Source organism: Meles meles, chromosome 9 (genome assembly GCF_922984935.1).
Source record: "Meles meles chromosome 9, mMelMel3.1 paternal haplotype, whole genome shotgun sequence".
NCBI classification, from domain to species: domain Eukaryota; kingdom Metazoa; phylum Chordata; class Mammalia; order Carnivora; family Mustelidae; genus Meles; species Meles meles.
In genome coordinates this window covers 29,699,661-29,719,067 of record NC_060074.1, presented here as the reverse complement: position 1 = coordinate 29,719,067, position 19,407 = coordinate 29,699,661, and the positions used below count along the sequence as shown (strand labels likewise).

The 19,407-nt window shown below is 53.9% G+C and overlaps 1 protein-coding gene across 3 annotated transcripts; it reads left to right on the top strand.

Annotated features, from left to right (window-relative positions):
• Positions 1-766: 766 nt before the first annotated feature.
• Positions 767-19,334, top strand: PTPRN (protein tyrosine phosphatase receptor type N). Of its 3 annotated transcripts, none has more exons than XM_046018950.1 (23): positions 767-982; positions 2,431-2,481; positions 2,709-2,822; positions 5,907-6,003; positions 6,930-7,191; positions 7,277-7,631; positions 8,068-8,202; positions 8,808-8,842; positions 9,511-9,785; positions 9,999-10,085; positions 10,481-10,560; positions 10,707-10,771; positions 11,494-11,712; positions 12,151-12,351; positions 12,451-12,598; positions 12,760-12,833; positions 13,070-13,147; positions 13,223-13,342; positions 14,285-14,451; positions 17,402-17,455; positions 18,145-18,209; positions 18,407-18,480; positions 18,706-19,334. In XM_046018950.1, exons 1-23 carry the CDS (start codon positions 868-870, stop codon positions 18,775-18,777), a joined length of 2,943 nt encoding a protein of 980 aa, XP_045874906.1. In that variant the 5' UTR covers positions 767-867; the 3' UTR covers positions 18,778-19,334. The 3 variants fall into 3 exon arrangements, with proteins under 3 accessions (XP_045874906.1, XP_045874908.1, XP_045874907.1); XM_046018951.1 differs by having other exon boundaries at positions 768-982; positions 8,071-8,202; XM_046018952.1 differs by lacking the exons at positions 2,431-2,481; positions 2,709-2,822.
• The last annotated feature ends 73 nt before the right edge of the window (positions 19,335-19,407 follow it).

Genomic DNA, 19,407 nt, shown 5'->3' with positions numbered 1-19,407 from the left:
TAGATAAAGCAGAGAATAAGGAGGAAAGAAGAAATAGACAGATGGGAGATCCATTTTGCTGGTAGAAACCATAAGATGTTGATAGGCTTGAGGTGGGAGAGGTTAAAAGAAAAGAGAGTCAAGGCTAATAACGAAAGCGAATCTGTGTCATGTGTTTAGTACGCGCCAGCGCAGTCATTGTTTAAGTGAGCCAGTTGAGTTTGACTCGTGGAATCCTCACAACCACCTTGTGAGGTAGGAATTATTAGCACATCTATTTTACAGATTCGGAATTTGGGCGCAGAGAGATTAAGCAACTTGCCCGAAGTTATACGCCTAGTAGGTGGCATTGCTAGAACTGGAATCCAGCCACACACGCAAAACCATCCCGGCTGTTAAGGATGATACTGGTACCATCAACTGAGATGCGTAACAGTACCTATTCTGCTCACTTTTAAGCTCATCCTAGGGCTTACACCAGCCAGCTCACATTTATTTCCTGGCCCCCACCCAACTGTAGCCCTTTTCTCCAACCTTGGGATTGGGTGTTAGAGGTGGTAGTCCTTGGGGAGAAGCATATGTCAAAAGGGGGTGGGGCCAAGTGGGAATTCTAGCGAAGCGCCTACTATTTGGTGGAGAACAGCTGCGGGTAGGCACCTCCGTAAGCCAGAGCTCTTACGCCACGTATGACGCAAATAAACGTAGGACCCGGGGGTGGAGATGCCGTCACCACCAGCCCAGGGTTGGCCGAGCTGCCGAGAGAGGGGCGTATAGACCCCGCCTCGTAGGTGGGTGGGGAGTGGCAGGCCCCGCCTCGGCCCCTGTGGCTGGCTCCGGCCAGCGTCGCTGCGGTCGTGGCAGGGGAGCTAGCGCGCGGAGCCCGGAAAGATGCGGCGCCCGCGGCGGCCTGGGGGTCCCGGGGGATCCGGGGGTCTCCGGGTGCTCCTCTGCCTCCTGCTGCTGAGCAGCCGCCCGGGAGGCTGCAGCGCCATTAGTGCCCACGGTCAGGAGGAAATGAGGGGGGTGGGGTGGGGGATGGAGTGTGGTGCTGGGAGCAAAACTCGGTGGGGGGTGGGGAGGGGTGTCATGAAGGTAGCAAGCTCAGGTAGAATATGTGTCTGGAGTAGAGTAGGGGCTAACACTGGGAGGTGAGGAAGATGAGAGGGCGTCTGAGAGGAAAGGGGCGTAGGCCTGGAGGTGGGGCTGGGAATACGGGGGCGGGACCTAAGAGAAGCAGGCTCAGGGCAAGATTGCGGGTTTGGGAGGAAGAATGGGGGTGCATATGGACAGAAGGGCTTAGAGACTGGCTACATGGCCACGGGAGAAGTCGCGCTGAGGCGCCAAAGAAGTGGTGACGCGCTGAGGGATTGGGGGTGGGAGGGAGGGGTAGGAAGAGAGAGCCCTGATGTCCAAGCAGGAGGAGTTGGGGACACGAGCATGGGGGGTCCCAGTTCCCAGGAGAAGATCAGGCCGAAGGAGGGGCCAGGGTTTCTCTTTAAGCTTTGAAAGGCAGATTACTGCTATCAGATCCCCAGTAAGAGGAGGAAGGCTCGGGAGGCGGCAAAAGAGGGTGAAGAGAGAAGGGTCCTTTCCTGTCCCCCTCCCCACAGCCAGGCCTGTGCTGACTCACATCTGAGCGGACAGAGACAGTCAGCGCTGACTCATGGGCCGGGGGGAGGGTGGGGTGGTGGGGCGCGTGGGGGAAGGGGCGCAGCCTCATCATCTGACGCCCTCCTTTCCCACCTGGGTTGGAGGTCAATGCAAGGTACTTCCTGTGGCTCTGTGGGTTGGTAGGGTGGTAAATGAAGTCTGGAACGGCGGAGGGGTCAGGTCTTGTGGAGACTCCTGACCCTAGCAACCTTCCCTCCCCCATAACTGCTTCCAGGCTAAGTAGCCCTCGGCGGTGCCCGATTCAGAGTTCAGCACCGCGGACAGCGCTGGCGGCTCAGGGGCCGCTGACTGTAGGGACAGTGTGGGGAGCCTTGCTTTAGAGACACCTCAGCCGTACCCCTTTCCCACATGGAAGGAAGGTGTGTTAGGGTTTCCATCTTTTTGAGCCCTAGCTCATCGTAGTTAAAATGCTTTTGGAGATTTGGGGAGGAAAGTCCCGTTTTCCTCAGAATTTGGCCCCAAATTCCCCCTATAGTAATTCTGAGAGTGGGAGTATATGATCCTCCACTACCCCCTACACCTGCAAGCCTTCTCCCCATCACTCAGTTAAGCGAACTGAGGCTTTCACGGAAAGGATCCAAGACTCTCAGATCCTGTGCTTCGTTCTCTTCAGAATTCTAGGCTTCTTCCCTCCTTCCCCCCACCCCTCCCCCAGCTGAAAGCCTTTCTTAGGATGAAAGAATGGACCCCATCTGTTTCCCCCTTCCCCAGCATGTCCATCCTCTGACCATTCTGGGGGTGGGGGGGTGTCTGAGCCTCTGCTCCCTTTTCCCTCTACAGGCTGTCTGTTTGACCGCAGACTCTGCTCTCACCTTGAAGTCTGTATTCAGGGTGAGTGAGGCCCGGACACAAAGACAGGGGACACAGTAAGAAAGAAGTGTGTGGCAGGCCTGGAAGGGGGAAGGAGTACCAGTCTTGGGGAAAAGAGGGAGTGGCCTGAAGGAGCAGAGTTCTCTGAAGCCAAGAGAGGAGATGGAGAGAGTGATGCCCATTTGCAACCTGGACTTTGGAAAACCTCTTGTCCAAGCCTCCTGCTGACACCACTTTTGTGCTCTTAGATGGCTTGTTTGGACAGTGCCAGGTGGGAGTGGGGCAGGCCCGGCCCCTTTTGCAAGTCACCTCCCCAGTTCTTCAGCGCTTACAAAGTGTGCTTCGACAGCTCATGTCCCAAGGTGAGGTCTAGTTGCACTGAAGGAAAGACACGGGGGCTTTGTTAGATAAGAGTGGGGAAGTGAGGGGCCACCTGACTCAAGAATTTCTCTTTATGAACCATTCTTATCACACACCTACTTCTAGAACCTTACCTTCCCAGACCTTGCTGGAGAAGGGGGAAAGACAGGAGTGGGGGTAGAGCCAGAGAGAGGTACTGTTCACACTTGGGCTCTTTGGAGGAGTCTAGAGGGGGCCTCCACAGAAGGAGCCCCTGGAAGAGGCCAGCATCCATCTCCTTAGAACTAACCCTCTCCCTGGAACTGTCTGAGTGCTCAGAACCATGAATTCTGGAGTCCTCAGCCAGGAGACACCCCCCCCCCCACACTCATCAAATTCACTCATTTGACAACTATTTATTGAGTATTTACTACATGGCAAGCTTAGTTTTAGGTGCTTGGGATGTATCAGGGAATAAAATAGACAAAGATCTCTGTCTACTGGGGCTTTCATTTTGGGGCATAAGGGGAATACAATATATAAATTAGATAATATATAGTATGTTATAAAGTGATAAATGTCATGGAAAAAAACAAATATTACAGCATGATAAAGGGGCAGATATGGTGGGGTAGAAAGCTTCAGTATCAAATTTAGTGGTCAAGGTAGACCTTATTGAGACTATGAAATTTGAACAAAGACATCAAAAGTGGAAGTGTTTTCCAGAAGTTTATCTGGGGGCAATGTTTCAACCTGATCAAAGAGCTAGAACAAAACCTGTACTAAAGCAGGAGCATGAGTTTGAGGAACACCATGGAGAACATCTCTATGGTCTGGCTGTAGAGGAGTGATAGAGAGGAAAAGTGGAAGATGTAGTCAGATGGGTGTTGGGGGAAGGGATGCAGATCATCGCAGGGGCTTAGAATGTATGGATGGATGTTGTCTTTACTCTGAGTAAAAGAAGAACCTATGACAAGATTTTGAGCAAAGAGGTGCATAATCATGCTTGTTCCTGTCAATGATATAAAGAACTAAGTCAAGGGTAGAAGCGGGGAGATTGTTAAAAGCTACCACAATAACTCATGTAAGAGATGAACATGATATGGGTCAGGTGGTTGCAGGGAGGTAGAAAGGAATGACAGAATTCTGTATATATTTTAAAAGTAGTAAGTGTAACTTCATGAAATATTGGACAGTGCTGTGAAAGAAAGGGAAGTGTCAAGGATGACACCGGGTTTTATTGCCTGGATAACTGGATTAATGAAGATGTCATTAACTATGCAAAAGGACCAACCTGGGGAAGGGGGTGTTCAGTTTGGAATACACTGAATTTAAGATGTTCATTCAAGTAGAGTGGGAAGTTGAAAGTATGAGATTGGAATTTGAAAGAGAGATGGAGGGGCGCCTGGGTGGCTCAGTGGGTTAAAGCCTCTGCCTTCGGCTCAGGTCATGATCTCAGGGTCCTGGGATCGAGCCCCGCATCGGGCTCTCTGCTGCACATGGGGCCTGCTTCCTCCTCACTCTCTGCCTGCCTCTCTGCCTAGTTGTGATTTCTCTCTGTCAAATAAATTAAAAAAAAAAAATGAAAGAGAGATGGAGGATTCTGGAGTAGAGATAGGAATTGGGAATTCTTTGGCATATTAATGGCAGTTAAACCCATGAGGTAGATGAGATAACCAAATGTTTTAGTGTATACGAAGAAGTCTAGAGAATTATAACATTAAGAGGACCAGGACAAGGAGAGGAACCAACAAGGGAGACTGAGAAGGGGGAGCCACAGAGGTAGGAGGAAAAACAAGAATGTTTGGTGTCCTAGAAGCCAAGTGGAAGTGTATTGCAGAGGAAGGGGTGATCAACAGTGTCAAATAATGATGGTGAGTGAAGTAAGATGAGATTGGCAAATTGGCCACTGGCTTTAGATAAGCAGAAGTCACTGGTGATTTGGGTGAAAATCGTTTTGGTAGAATAGTTGGGAATAAAATCCTGAATAGAGTAGGTGAAGAGGGAAGGAGGGGAAGGGAACTGGATACAGCCAGTAGAGATAACTTCAAGGAGTCTTGCTGCAAAGAAAAGGAAAGAAATGGTGTGATCACTGGAGAGGAATGTGGGGTCATGCAGTAACTTTTTAAGATGAAAAGAATTCCATCATGTTTGTATGCTAAAGGGAATAATTCAGTAGAGAACAGAGGAAAATGATCATGTAGGAAATAGGGAGAAATTGCAGAGATGTTCTTGAGCAGGTAGTAAGGGGTGAAATCCAGTGCTCAGGTGGAGGAATTGGCCTTGGGTAGGATGAGTTCTGTAATGTCCAGAGGCAACAAGGCAGGTATGGATGCTAGTCAATCTTAGGATATGAATTAGGAGCGGTACAGACTGTTAACTCAGAAGCAGGAAAGAAGGAATGGGGGTGGAGAGTGGGAGATTATGTCTTTAGAATAGGTAACTAATTTTTCCTGAGAGTTGTTTCATGAAAGGAAGGAGTCATAAGATGACTGATGGTGGAGGTGGTGAATGTTTAAAATGTGTATAGTGCTTTAGAACTTTGTAAGCACTTTCATTTCTCTGATCGCACTTGAACTTCACAATAGCCCCACGAAGTATGTAATCATTCCCACTTTACAAAGAAAAGTAAGGTTCAAGATCAACAAAAAGAAGTAATGATGATGATGATGATGATGGTGATGGTGATGATGATGATTGTGATGATAACAGCTCTTTAAAGTTCACTATGTGACAGGTACTATTCTTACCATGTTACATTGGGTCAATTGTCACAATCTTAGGAGGTATAAACCCCCATTTTACAGATGAGAGAATTGAGGTTCAGACAGGTTCAGCAATTTGCCCAAAGTTGCACACGGAGTAAACGGCAGAAGATTCAAACATAGTCTCACTGGTGGCAGTCTGACTCCAAAATCTGTACCTGAGTGTGGGAAGGGGACAGCTCAGATCACCCACCAGGTCTCTGGACCACCTCCACTGCCCCTCTGCTCTGCCAATCTCAATGCACTACAGGGTAGGGAGTGCGGTTTTTGTTTCCACTGGTCCCTGTTACTGGGCTCTCAGACTGTCCTGAGCCAACCTCACCCTATCCTGTCCCCTGACAGGATTGTCCTGGCATGATGACCTGACCCAGTATGTGATCTCCCAGGAGATGGAACGCATACCCAGGCTTCACCCCCCAGAGCCCCGTCCAAGGGACAGGTAGGCATTCTTTTTCAACAGCTCTGGTGTGGCAAGGCTGGTGGGTCTGTGGTCTTGTCCTGATGGACAGAGGGAAGAGGGAGGGAAGTGGGCACCAAGGTCAGGAGCCTCAGGCATGGGTTTAAAGAGGTTCAGGAGTGGTCATCTGACATGTTCATGTGCTCAGTATGAGCTGAGCTCACCCCCAGGGATCCAGCAAAATGGTGGGGGAAAAAGTTTTGAAAAACTTGGACATTTTCATAATCTAAAAGAAACATCAAAGGAGTCAATAGGGGACAAATGAGAATTTTGTCATACGGAAAATGTTTAATGTTCCATTTTATTACTATGTAGAAGTGTATGTGGAGAGACCATCGTCTTTCTGCAGTTGGGGCCTCTGAAGGCATTGTTCAGACCCTGCAAGCAGAGGAAAGTCAACGAGGGCCATGGGGCTCCAAAGATGATAGCAGGATGAAAAAGGCAGAGTACAGTAGGAGGACAGAGTAGGGGAGAACAGTACTGAATGTTTGAACTGAGTGTTTGAATGCACGCTTGGAGAGCCAGGTGTGGGGACATGAATACAGGAAGAATGGGGCAAACTGCAGCCCCAGTTTATCTATAGAGGCATGTGGCTGCCTTTCCCTGCACCCATTCCTTCCTCCATTCCTCGTCTCACATAACCCTAACCTCCCCTGCTGTGTTTCAGGGACCTGTGCATGCTTACCGGGGAGGCAATGACCTGTTCCCAGGCTTGGCCCTCTGGCCCTTCCCTATGCTACTCTCTCTTCCCCGGAGGCTAGCTCATTTTGTAAGAGGTCACGTTTACTCTAAAGTTTACTCTAAACCGCTGAGCCTGTCTGGTCCCACCCTCTCTGCCTCCTGTAGGCTCTGTATGCCCTTGCTCCACACAACCAACACACACACATACACTTTGCTTTCTTCCCCAGATCTGGCTTGGTGCCCAGGAGACCTGGTCCTGCCGGGGAGCAGCTCTTGCAGGGCATCCCTACTGGCTCTACCCCTGCAGCCCAGCACCGACTTCCTCAGCCTCCAGGGGGTGGGGGTGGCGCTGGGGTGGGCTCTCCACTCTCCCCCCTGCAGGCTGAGCTGCTGCCCCCTCTTTTGGAGCACCTGCTACTGCCCCCGCAGGCCCCGCACCCTGCTCTGAGTTATGAACCCGCCCTGCTGCAGCCCTACCTGTTCCATCAGGTGAGCCTTAAACACTGGCCCCACCCCAATATCTGTCCCCAAGCCCTGATATGTGCTTTTACCTGGATCTCTGATTCCCCCACAGTTTGGCTCCCGCGATGGCTCCCGGGGCTCAGAGGGCTCGCCAGGGATGGTCAGTGTCGGCCCCCTGCCCAAGGCCGAACCGTCTACCCTCTTCAGCAGAACTGCCTCCAAGGACATCTTTGGGGCTCACTCTGACCACTCCTATGGGGACTCTCCAGGGCCTTCTCCTGGTCAACTCTTCCAGGACTCAGGGCTTCTCTACCTGGCCCAGGAGCTGCCGGTGCCCAGCAGGGCGAGGGCACCAAGGCTGCCAGAGCAAGGGGGCAGCAGCCGGGCAAAGGACTCCTCAGAGGGTTACGAGGAGGAAGGGCTGGAAGGTCACAGGGAGAAACCTTCTTCTCCAGCAGAGCAGCCAGGTAACAGACTTCTCAGCATCCGTTCCCTTCCTGTGGGGGCTGCATTCGGGGGCTCCTTCCCAACGACCCACACATTTGTTAATTTGTCCTTAAAGTCATTATATATGTGACTAACAACCCTACTGACAACCTGATCTATGCCGGGCACTAGGTAGGCAGTGGGGATACTGTGGGGCATGGAGATGGCATAACTCTTCTTCAGCTGGAGAGTCAAGATGTCCATGGTGGGCCTGAATTTGGTCTTGGCCCTAAGAAGGCCTTTCCCCCCAAGTGCGGATGAGGGCTGGAAGGTGGAGGGCATCCGTCTCCTAGGGTTTAAGAAGAAACTCTTAAGTGTGCTAGTACCTTCCCCCCACCAAATGCCTCCTACGAGTTCATCTTGCCACCGCCACCTCACTGCCACCATCTTGCCATAAGCTCTGTGTCTGGCTCCCAGCAGACGTGACTCTCCAGAGACTGGCAGCTGTGCTGGCGGGCTATGGGGTGGAGCTGCGTCAGCTGACCCCTGAGCAGCTCTCCACCTTCTCAACCCTGTTGCAGCTGCTGCCCAAGGGCGCAGGACGAAACCTGGGTGAGTGTCCAGGCACAGAGACTAGCAATCGCCAGCTCCATGATGGCCTCTTGCCCCACATCTCAAGACCACATGGAGCAGCTTAGAGGGCAAGGTCAGGGGCAGAGAAGAGAGTTCCTTTGAGACAGGAGCACAGGGTCATTGCCTGCCAAGGGCAGGAAGCAAGGGACTGGGGTGGTGAGCTGAGTTAGAGTGGGAAAGAACTGGAGGATGGGAGCAATGGAAGAAGCCACCAGGGGGTATGAGCAGCGATGAGAAGGCTCCAGGGAAGGTGAGTGGTTGATAACAGCCTCGAAGGAAGGAAGTGGCCAATGCCAAGTGAAGCCAGTAATTGATGAGTAGGGGGAGGACTGAACAATGAATAGCTTTGAGAAGTGTGGCCAATAACTCCAGAAAGAGCTGAGAAAACAATCATAAGGTAGAAGCAAAAGGGCACGAGACCATGCTTAGGATGAGACCAAAGACAGAACTGTGTCACTGACTGAGGGCAAAGAGGCCACAGCAGGTGCAACAGGCTCAGGGCTGCTGGCTCTTTCTCCTACCTGTGTTGTGGGGACCTTCACCTTGGCCCTTCGCCCAGAGTCTTGTTTTTCCTATCTCTACAGGAGGGGTTGTAAATGTTGGAGCCGACATCAAGAAAGTGAGTTTGGGCACCTCCCTGACCCTCAGTGCTCCTAGCAGCAACCCCCCCGTCAGAGTCTAAACCTCAACCCTGGGACCCAGACCTGTGTCTTCCAACCCTCCTCGTTGGCCCAGAGACCACACGTCCTTCCCTTAAGCTCTCACCTCAAGCTGACCGCAGACCTGAGTCTAGAAGCTGGAATTCTCAATTGGCTGCTTTTTTTCACTAAAGTCATTTCAGATCCTGCTCTGAGGATCCCTAGGTGAAGAGGGGAGTTGCACGCAGGCTCCTGACCCTCCCTGTAGCCCGAAGCAGTCTATCTTTTCCACATGTGTGACTTCTGAGATTTCTGTGGCTAAACAGAAGTCTAAAAATCATTGCCTGCCTTCGTCTCTCCTGACCACCTCCCCTCACTCCAGAGGTTCTCCCTACTCCAGCTCCATCCTGTGGATCATTACTGACCGTGTTGCACTCATTTAATCCTTCCTTCCTTCATTCATTCATTCATTCATTCATCCATCCAGCTGACTCACTTTTCTGGGTAACCTCTATGTGCCCAGTGCTGCCTTGGGCCCTGGGGGTTAGAAAGAAACAAGTCCCAAGGTCCTCTTTAGGGACCTCAGACTCCCATCCCCCCATCCTCTGTAGTATCCAGAGACCACATCTCTATCTTCTCTTCTAAACAGACAACGGAGGAGCAGGTGCAGGGTGAAAACACAGCAGAACCTCCACCGCCCACACCCTCCCTGCCTGAATACCCCACTGCCAGCCCCACTTCCAGTAAAGCCCAGCAGGTGCTGAGCTCTGGATCCTCCGAGTCCCCCAAAGCTGCTACCCAACTTGCCACAGCCGTCCTGCTGGAGAAGAAAAGTCCCCTGGGCCACAGCCAGTCCCCAGCAGCGAGGCAGCCGTCAGCTCAGCCATCAGTAGAGGAGTATGGCTACATTGTCACTGACCAGAAGTAAGGGTTTCAGCCTGGGGAAGCCTTCCAGCCCCACCTCCCGTTCCCCAGAGGTGGGGATGTTATACGGGCAGGCCCTCCTGGCAAGAAGCAGAAATCCAGATGTGAAGTGGACAGGGGGTGGGCTTCTCTGCACCCCTGGAGGTAGCTTGTTTCATGAAAGTGGCCAAGAGGATCCCTACTTGCCTTCCTCTCCCTTCTCCCCACCTTTAGGCCCCTGAGTCTGGCTGCAGGAGTGAAGCTGCTGGAGATCCTCGCTGAACATGTGCACGTGTCTTCAGGCAGCTTCATCAACATCAGGTGGGGCTGGTATCTAGCTGGGGCAGAAAAAGGATCTAGAAGGTGCCTTGAGGGGAGAGGTGGCTGGAGGGGCTTGGGGAAGGAAGGGAAGACAAAGTCTCGGGTAAGTGGCCACGGTGGGGTCCCAGCTGTGCATGTGGCAGCAGAACGAGGAGCGCCTGGTAGCCATGGGGCCCCCATGGTCACACACAGACACACACACACACACACACACACACACACACACACACACACTGGATGTTGGCCTCATCCAGCATTCCTCTCCAATATTCCTGTAAGGCATCTCTGTTCGGCCTCAGCTTCATCCTCTCGTGGGGAGAGGGCCAGAGCTGGCCTCTCTGTTACAGTCTGGGGTCTGTGATGGGTGAGGCAGTAATGTAGCTCCTGTTTGGCAGTGTGGTGGGACCGGCCCTCACCTTCCGCATCCGACACAATGAACAGAACCTGTCTTTGGCCGATGTGACCCATCAAGCTGGTAAATACTGCTCGGTCCCAGCCCCAGCGTTAGTAGGACATACCCAGGCCTGTGGCTGATGCCCCCCTTGAAATATTCCCAACACACACGGGCCCTATGGACACCACCTGGAGCTGGAGAGAGTCTGACCCACATCTTCCCTGCAGGGCTGGTGAAGTCGGAACTGGAAGCACAGACAGGGCTCCAGATCTTGCAGACAGGAGTGGGACAGGTATGAGCTAACTGAAGAGTCAGCTGAAACCCAGAGGGCTGCCATTGCCCACAAGAGATGGGGGCAAACTTGGCAGGAAAACCAGAGCTGAAACCTCTTGTACTTGGTGGGCCCACCAGCTTTACCAAAGCAGCCTCCCCTTGCAGTTATTTTTCTGGCCAGCAGATGGCCCCAGTGGCCGCTGCTCCTCCACCCCTTAGCTCCCTCCTCCCTCTCCTTCCCCTTCCTCCTCCTCCCCCTCCTCCTCAAGGGCACGACCCTTCCATAGGAAAGCCTCCAGCTTGGAAACACCACCTGAGGTGTCCATAGCCTTCTGGAGCAAAGTTTCTAAATTCCAAGGGAAAACCTAATGCAGTAAGGACATTAAACTCAATATGTATTTCTATTCTGCAACACTGTTGCCTCACATTCTACTATGCCGTTCCTTGGGACTCTCCAAACTTCTCTACATTCATTTTTTAAATGCAAAAACTCCTGGTGGGGGTCATCCACTAAGTTTCAGGCAGCCCTGTGTGGTTCAGTTGTCCGATGGGGCTTGAGAAGGAGGGTCTTGGATCTAAATGAGCCCTTCTGCCTGAGCCACCGTGCCCTTACCCTCACAGCTTTGCCCTTGGAAGTACCCTAGCAGGGATTGCGGCCCCGGGGTGGGGGGCAGGGGTTGAGGAACAGCTCCTAAATACCCCCTGCCACTGCCCTCCTTGATTCTAGCCTTGCTCCCACAGAGGGAGGAGGCAGCTGCCGTCCTTCCCCGACCAGCCCGCAGCACATCCCCCATGCGCTCAGTGCTGCTCACTCTGGTGGCCCTGGCAGGCGTGGCCGGGCTGCTGGTGGCTCTGGCAGTGGCCTTGTGTGTGCGGCAGCATGCACGGCAGCGGGACAAGGAGCGCCTGGCAGCCCTGGGGCCCGAGGGGGCCCATGGTGACACCACCTTCGAGTACCAGGTGTGTGGCCCAAAAGCTTGTGGATGAGAGGGAGTGGAAGGGGCTTGGGAGTCTGGGTCTCACACAGGGTGAGGGTGGGGTGTTGGATGGAGGTTGAGCACCCATCCCTGGGAGTAGCCCAGCTGGGGCTACAGAAACCCAAGCTGCGGTGTTGTGGGAACATCTTGAATGGGTGGGAATGGGGAGCAGATGCTTCCTAAGGTTCTTCCTGGGGCCACGCTTCCGGGATCCCATTCTCATCTCTGAGCTTGTCGGAGGCACCGCACAAACAGAACAGCCTGGAAAAGAATGAGGGCCCTGGCAGCAGAGCCTCCCCCTCTCTCCCCGAGGAGATGGGATTCCTACAGAATCAGTCAGGGAGGAGCCTGGAATGGAACCCAGGACGCTGCTGAAAGGGCTTTGGGGGCCCTGGGGCCCTGCCCGATCTTTCTTCTGCAGGACTTGTGCCGCCAGCACATGGCCACGAAGTCCCTGTTCAGCCGGGCAGAGGGTCCGCCGGAGCCTTCTCGGGTGAGCAGCGTGTCCTCCCAGTTTAGTGACGCGGCCCAGGCCAGCCCCAGCTCCCACAGCAGCACACCGTCCTGGTGCGAGGAGCCCGCCCAGGCCAACATGGACATCTCCACGGGACACATGATTCTGGTCAGGACGGGCCCGGGGCCCGGGGCGGGTGAAGGGCCGGGATGCTGGAAGAGGCTGGCCCAGGGGTGTGGGCCAAGGCAGGCTGCACTATCCCCGCAGGCGTACATGGAGGACCACCTGCGGAACCGGGACCGCCTGGCCAAGGAGTGGCAGGCCCTGTGTGCCTACCAGGCGGAGCCCAACACCTGTGCCGCGGCCCAGGGGGAGGGCAACGTCAAAAAGAACCGCCACCCTGACTTTCTGCCCTGTGAGTGAGTCCTGCTGGTCAGCCTGGCCCAGCCCTCTCTCTGCAGGGAGCTCTGGAGGGCTTGGGGGAAGGGCCAGGCTCCTGGCTCCGGCCAAGTGGCGGGGGTACCAGGACCCCAGTAACTGGAGGGGCCCCTGAGGTGGGATGTGGGGTCTGTGCAGATGATCACGCGCGCATCAAGCTGAAGGTGGAGAGCAGCCCTTCTCGGAGTGATTACATCAATGCCAGCCCCATTGTAAGTGGCCCTAGCTCCAGCCCCCTCCTCCACCCCGGTTTTATCCTGCCTGGAAACTCCATTTCCTCATGGTCACTGTCCACGCCACTTGATGCCCTGGAATTATGGGGCCTGATATCCTGGCTTGGAAATGGGAATTTTTCAAGCTCTCCCAGATCCTGACCTGCTCCCGTTGACCAAGCCTCTCTATAGCAGCATTTTCCATTCTGGCTCATGACGTGTCTCCCCTGCCCCAGATTGAGCACGACCCTCGGATGCCAGCCTACATAGCCACCCAGGGCCCGCTGTCCCATACCATCGCAGACTTCTGGCAGGTGAGTTCTTGGAAGGAGGGCTTCTCCCTTCTTTGAGGGGAGCCGGAGAGGTTAGAGTGGAATCTCTGTCCCTAGATGGTGTGGGAGAGTGGCTGCACCGTCATTGTCATGCTGACCCCGCTGGTGGAGGATGGTGTTAAGCAGTGTGACCGCTACTGGCCAGACGAGGGGTCCTCCCTCTACCACGTATATGAGGTCAGCAAGACCCCACGGTGGGGGGACGAGGGAATGGAGACAGTGGATGGTGAACCATTCATACACGTGTGAATTGTATATGCATATACGCACGTGCACACACATGTGCATGTACTATACGTTCACGTGTGTGTCCAGCTGGGGCGAGGAAGCATCTGTAGGGACCTATGATGACAGGTGCAGAAATAAAACTATAAAACAACCAAAAGTGAGGTAAGAAGCTGGGAGCCGAGAGTATATGAGACAGGGAAGAGAAGTAAAACCAAAGACCAACATTAAGACCCACGTTAATCGAGCCTCACTGGGTGCTGAGTTTCCAAAGCCAGGAAAGAAATAACCACCAGTTACAAATAGAATAGAAACAACCTTTTTCATTAGGAGAGAAGATGAGAAGATAGGTATTGGGGGAGGGTACTGGGGAGAGGCAGAGCCGAGGAAAGAGGAACAGATTCCTGCTACATGGAAGGTGACCCCCTGTAAAGCAGGAGACACTAAGAGACAACAGAAGCTTCTCCTCACCAAGGGAGCATCGAATAGTAATTTTTCATCATCCGATGAGCACCCAGCAGTCTTTTTTTTTAAAGCTTTTTTTTTTTAAATTGGTGTTGCTCATGGTTAAAGAAAAAAATGAATAAAAATACAGAATCTCATCCAGGTTGACGGTGTGTGTAGCACAGACACTGTGCTAGACTCTGTGAGGAAGAGGAAAGAGGAACTCTGGCCTCAAGACGCCCCAGAGGCTGTGTCCGGGTGGAAAAGCCACTCTTTGTCCTGAGCAGCCAATAAGTGACGCAGACAACTGGGGATCCTGGGGAGAACTAGGGCAGTAGCAGCGGGCGGTTGGGTAAGCTTCCCGGAGGATGGAGAGTTTGAGCCGGCCTGGGAGGCTGGGAGGATCTGGAGAGGCGCTGCCGTCCTCACACCCGGCCCACTCCTTGGCAGGTGAACCTGGTGTCCGAGCACATCTGGTGCGAGGACTTCCTGGTGCGCAGCTTCTACCTGAAGAACGTGCAGACCCAGGAGACGCGCACGCTCACGCAGTTCCACTTCCTCAGCTGGCCGGCAGAGGGCACTCCGGCGTCCACCCGGCCCCTGCTGGACTTCCGCAGGTGAGGGAGGGAGCGCGGGGAGAGAGCGGCACGCGAGCGGGGGACCGGGGAGCTGGGCGTCCCCACCGCGCCCCCCACCCCAAGACCACTCTTCCTGGGGGCTCCGGTCTTGTGAGGCGGGCCCTCCAGGCTGACCTGGAGCCTCCGCCTCTGACCTCCAGCCGCCCCCTTCCAGACCCCGCAAGCCCGGACGGATGCTCTGGCTGGCTGCGCGCATCCCTCCACCCCTGCGCTCCCGCTCCCGCGCTGCTCTCGCTCCGCTCTTCTGCCTGCTGAGTCCCCCTCGCCCCTTTTCTCTCCCTGCCTCCCCGTATCTGGCTCCTCCATTACCCCCGCCCCCAAGAAGGGCTCACCTGAGTTCATGCTCCCTTCTCGCCTGCTCTCCCTTTCCTGGGTCCCGGCTCCCATCTCTCCTGTTCGTCGCCTCCAGTGCAGCTCTTTGCGATCTCCAGCATATTCTGTGTCTGCTGTCCCCCCATCTCCCACTTCCTCCTGCCCATCTGTCCTTTATCCCTCGCTGTTTCTTTGCCTCTGTTATTTCTCCCCCGACCTTCTTTCCTTCCTTTCCCTCTCTCTCCCCTCACCTCTTTGTCCCTCCCACTGTCTCTGAGTCTGTTTTCTATCCATTTTTCCTGCCCTGCATCTCTCCACCGTTCTGTCCCCTCTCTCCCTGCTTTCTCTACCTCCCTGCCCTCTCTCTGTCTCTCCCTCCCTCTGTCTCCCCACCCTGTCCTTCCCTCTCCTCTGTCTCTCTCTCCCTCTCACGGCTGCCAGTGTCATTTTTGTGATCTGCAGCTAGTGTTCTCTCTCCAGTTGCATAGTCACAAAAGTGATCGTTGGAAGGCGTGGCCGCTGCATGGACAGGACAATCTAATCAGGACTTGTGGGCCCTGGGGTCCCCTAAGGCTGCTGGGAGAGCTGGTGGGTGGGGGGACTCTGAGGAGACAAACACTATCCAAGACAGTTGGGAGGATCTCAGGATTCCTGGGGACTCAGGAGAGCAGGTGGCAGCTGGGACAGGAAGCTAACTAGGAGCCTTTCTTTCCCTGTTCTGACAACAAAACACCCACCAGGCCAGTCCTCCTGCATCCCCAGTCTTCCCCCTCGCCCACATTGAAGCCTCCTCCTGCTTCTCTGCCTCTTGCCAGGCTGGCCTGAGGTCTCCAGGTGCTGGACAGAGAGCAGAGGAGCAGAGCTGGGGGGAGAAGCTGGGGATAGTTTCTTTCTTTTCTTTTCTTTTCTTTTCTTTTCTTTTCTTTTCTTTTCTCTTTCTTTCTTTCTTTCTCTTCAAGTTTATTTAAGTGATCTCTACACCCAACCTAGGGCTCGAACTCAGGACCCGGAGATTGCATGCTTTCCCCATTGAGCCAGCCAGGCGCCCCAGCTGAGGATAGTGTCTGAGACTCAGGATGATGGTTTCTTACTGGGTCCCTGGAGCCTGAGGCCCAGGGTCCTCAAAAACAATGCCAGGGGTCATAGAGTTATTTCTTGCTTTCCATGTTTAAAAAAATCCTTATAGAATTAGTGCATGGACCATTTTTAAGACTGCACAGGTAAGCTAAAAGATTACGTTTCTTTGCTTTAGGCCAGAATGGTGTAAACTCAGTTGGCAGCGGACACCCAGAACAAATTAACTGCTGCTTAATAAATATGGTTTTGTTGGAGGTCTACACAGAGGGAAGGCAAACTCATTTTTTTCAGTGCTAAAAAGCGACTCTGAACAAGTTGCTTGATTTCTGTTTTTCTTACCTGTGAAATGAGGATGATGACCCATACTTCAGGGGTTGTTACAAGAGTCAGTGGGATAAAGTCTGTAAAATCTCGTTTAAGTGCCTGGCGCATAGGAAAGGCTCAATGAATTCTAGATACGATTCACTGTCATTATTATTAAATGATCAGAAGCTACTGCAGATACTTCTGTTCAACCCCAGCTCTCTAACACATGAGCCAACTTGCTAGAAAACCATGTGGACACCTGTAAAATCATTCCGAGTCACCTGGCCCTTGCAAGTCTGGGGGAGTCTCAATGGTAGATCATTAAATTCCAAGCTTCCCCTGAAACAATCTAATAACTCTTCAGGTGGTCCTCCCTGGTGCTGGCCCACTGGGGGTATCAGGATCCTGCAGGTAATTCTCAAAGGAGGAAAGTCATAGGGACAAGGGCAGGTTAGACTAGGCCACTGAGGAAGGGAGAAATCCTCTGCTCCCTGCTGAGAGGGCAGCTGTCAGTGTAACAGAAAAGAGTCTGAGGTCTAAGTGGACCCCAAGTCTAAATATGACCGAACCACAGAACACCTGTGCTGGGATGAGGTCGATTCAGGGAGACAGACAGCTGTATAACATTCAGAGCAGAAGGTTGTCCTCCCTTTGTCAAAAGAATTTTGTGCCTGACCTCATTGCTAGTGAGGACCACCAGGAGCCTGAGTGGGGAGGGGAATAGCCTGGGCAGTTGTAAAGGAGGGCAGAGGGGCAGAGCAGGAATGTGACAAGATTGACACCCTTGAAGTCACCAGAAAGCCTATTCTCCCTGGACTTTTAGCAGAGGTGGCTATTAATATTATGTAGTATCATTAATAGTACTACCATTTATTGAGCACCTACTGTATGTCAAACCTCACACTTAATTCTTTACATGGATTATCTCATGCAATCATGGTGAGAACCCTAAGAAGAGGGTTACTATTATTATACCCTCATTTTACAGACAAGAAAACTAAGGCTCAAAGAGGCCAAGTCTGTTGTTCCTAGGTGCGTCACGGGGGCATCAAGCTCATTAAGTGACAAGGCAAGCCCAGGGCCACCCACATCATCCTGGTTCTTTGCCTCCTGCCCTGACTCATTTCTCCAGCTCTCTTCCCTCCTCTGCCCTGGGCACGTGGGGAGAACAAGAAGAAAAAGCGGCCCCCAGGTGTGTGCTGGTGCCCCCCTTCACACCCACTTCTTGTTGCAGGAAAGTGAACAAGTGCTACCGGGGCCGCTCCTGCCCCATCATTGTGCACTGCAGGTGCGTGCGGATGGGCTGGGGGCGGGGCTGGGGGTGGGGTCACAGGGGACAGGACAGCCCAGGCCAGAGGGTCCTGAGGTGGGGCATTCCTGATTGCCACCCCTCTCTCTGGTCCTCCTCCCTGGGCACATCTCCCATGCATGCTGCCTGCCTGGCCTCTTGATGTTGGCCAACAGCAGCCCATGGGCCAAGTTCAACATACCATCTGTTTGGTTTTTTTTTTTTTAATGGCCCATGAGCTAAGAATGGTGTTCACATTTTTAAATGGTTGAAGAAAAGTAAAAAAAAAAAAAACAAAACATGTGACAGAGACTCTCTGTATGTTGCACACAAAGTTGAGAATATTTGCCCTCTGACCATTTACACCAAAAGATTGCTGAACAAAAGCCTGCCCAGAGGCTGGAAAGGGCTGCTCTTATCCCACCCCTGCCCCAGCTAATTTCACCTTAAGACTGAGCCAGGGCTCTCCTTTTAGGCTGGCCCACTACCCAAGTGACACCCCATGGCTCACAGGTCCCCCACTCAAGGCCCAATTCCCAGGGGCCCCCGGGGCTCTGAATGATGCCTCCTCAACCATGCCTACTGGACCCGCCAGTGTCTTCCGCATCCCAAGGAGCCTCCCTGTCTCCTCTGCCCCTCCCCCTTTCTGCTGGGTCCTGAGCCGAGCCTGTCATCCTCTCCTGTTTCAGCGATGGTGCGGGGAGGACTGGCACTTACATCCTTATTGACATGGTACTGAACCGCATGGCAAAAGGTGAGGACTTTCCCCACAGCGTGCGCAGCCCTGCTCCCGATGAGCCATTCCAGCACCCAGGCTCCTGGGAGCTCCTGGAGGGACCAGTTATCACACCCCTGGGCTCTGCCCAGTCCTCCAAGCCTCCCAGCCCAGGGCGCTCCAGGCTTTCTGGGTCCTGTCCTCTGGGCAAACCCTGTGCCCTCTCCAATCTCCAGGAGTAAAGGAGATCGACATCGCTGCCACCCTGGAGCACGTCCGTGACCAACGGCCTGGCCTTGTCCGATCGAAGGTGACTGTTCCTCCCCGCACTGATCCGAGCTGCCAGCCTCGCCCCGGGAGACTGGCAACAGCCTGCCTCCCCCACCTGCCCCCACCTGCCCCGGGAGAACTCCCCCTCACCCAAGTGACCTCCCCCGCTCCCCTGCCCAAAAGCTCCCCTCCCTGCCCCCCCCCCCCAGAGGGCAAGAGCAGAGGTCAGTCCTCTCCATGACCAACCTCCCCCTGCCCTCACCAGGACCAGTTTGAATTTGCTCTGACGGCTGTGGCAGAGGAGGTGAACGCCATCCTCAAGGCCCTGCCCCAGTGAGACCTCTGGGGCCCCTCAGTGGGCAGACCAGCCTCTGCTCCCTCTTTGCCTGTGTGAGCATCTCTCTGTGTACCCCCTCCTTTCCCCCAACCCCACCGCCTGGGTCCCTCTTGGGCATGGCCAGTTGTAAAGCAGAGGATGTGGGAAGGGGCAAACCTACCCGGCCTCTCACCTGTCAGAGCCCCCAGGAAGTCCCATTGGAGGCAGGGGCCGGGGGGGAGGGGGCTGGCAGTCAGCCAGGAGCAGAGGAGAGTCCTCCACCCAGAGCCTTCTCCTGCCCGAGTTCCCCAGCTCCCCAGCTCCCGTTCTTCTGAGAGCTCCCAGGATGTCTGTATGGACCGAACCCGGTGGAGGGCCCCCCCTCCTTGCTTGCTCAGCCCCCGCTGCCTGCTGCCCTGCCTCTGTGGCCCATGCTCTGGCCCCTGCCCTCCCTGCCTCCCCTGCCCTCCTGCCACGTGCCACTCCACTCTCGCCCTCTGGCACAAGAGAACATTTCTAGAAAAATCTACTTTTGTATCAATGTGAATAAAGTTAGTGTGTCGTGCGTGCAGCTGCAACCCCGACTCCTACACTTTTGTGTCGTCTCTGCTTCCAGACTCCATCTCTTTGTGCCCTTCAGGCCCAGGATAA

Excerpts from the sequence above, each read along its gene's own strand:
- PTPRN (XM_046018950.1), top strand. The coding sequence starts at position 868 with ATGCGGCGCCCGCGGCGGCCTGGGGGTCCCGGGGGATCCGGGGGTCTC. Across the intron at positions 11,713-12,150 it reads ACACCACCTTCGAGTACCAG|GACTTGTGCCGCCAGCACAT; the intron begins GTGTGTGGCCCA and ends TTTCTTCTGCAG. Across the intron at positions 17,456-18,144 it reads CCCATCATTGTGCACTGCAG|CGATGGTGCGGGGAGGACTG; the intron begins GTGCGTGCGGAT and ends CTCCTGTTTCAG.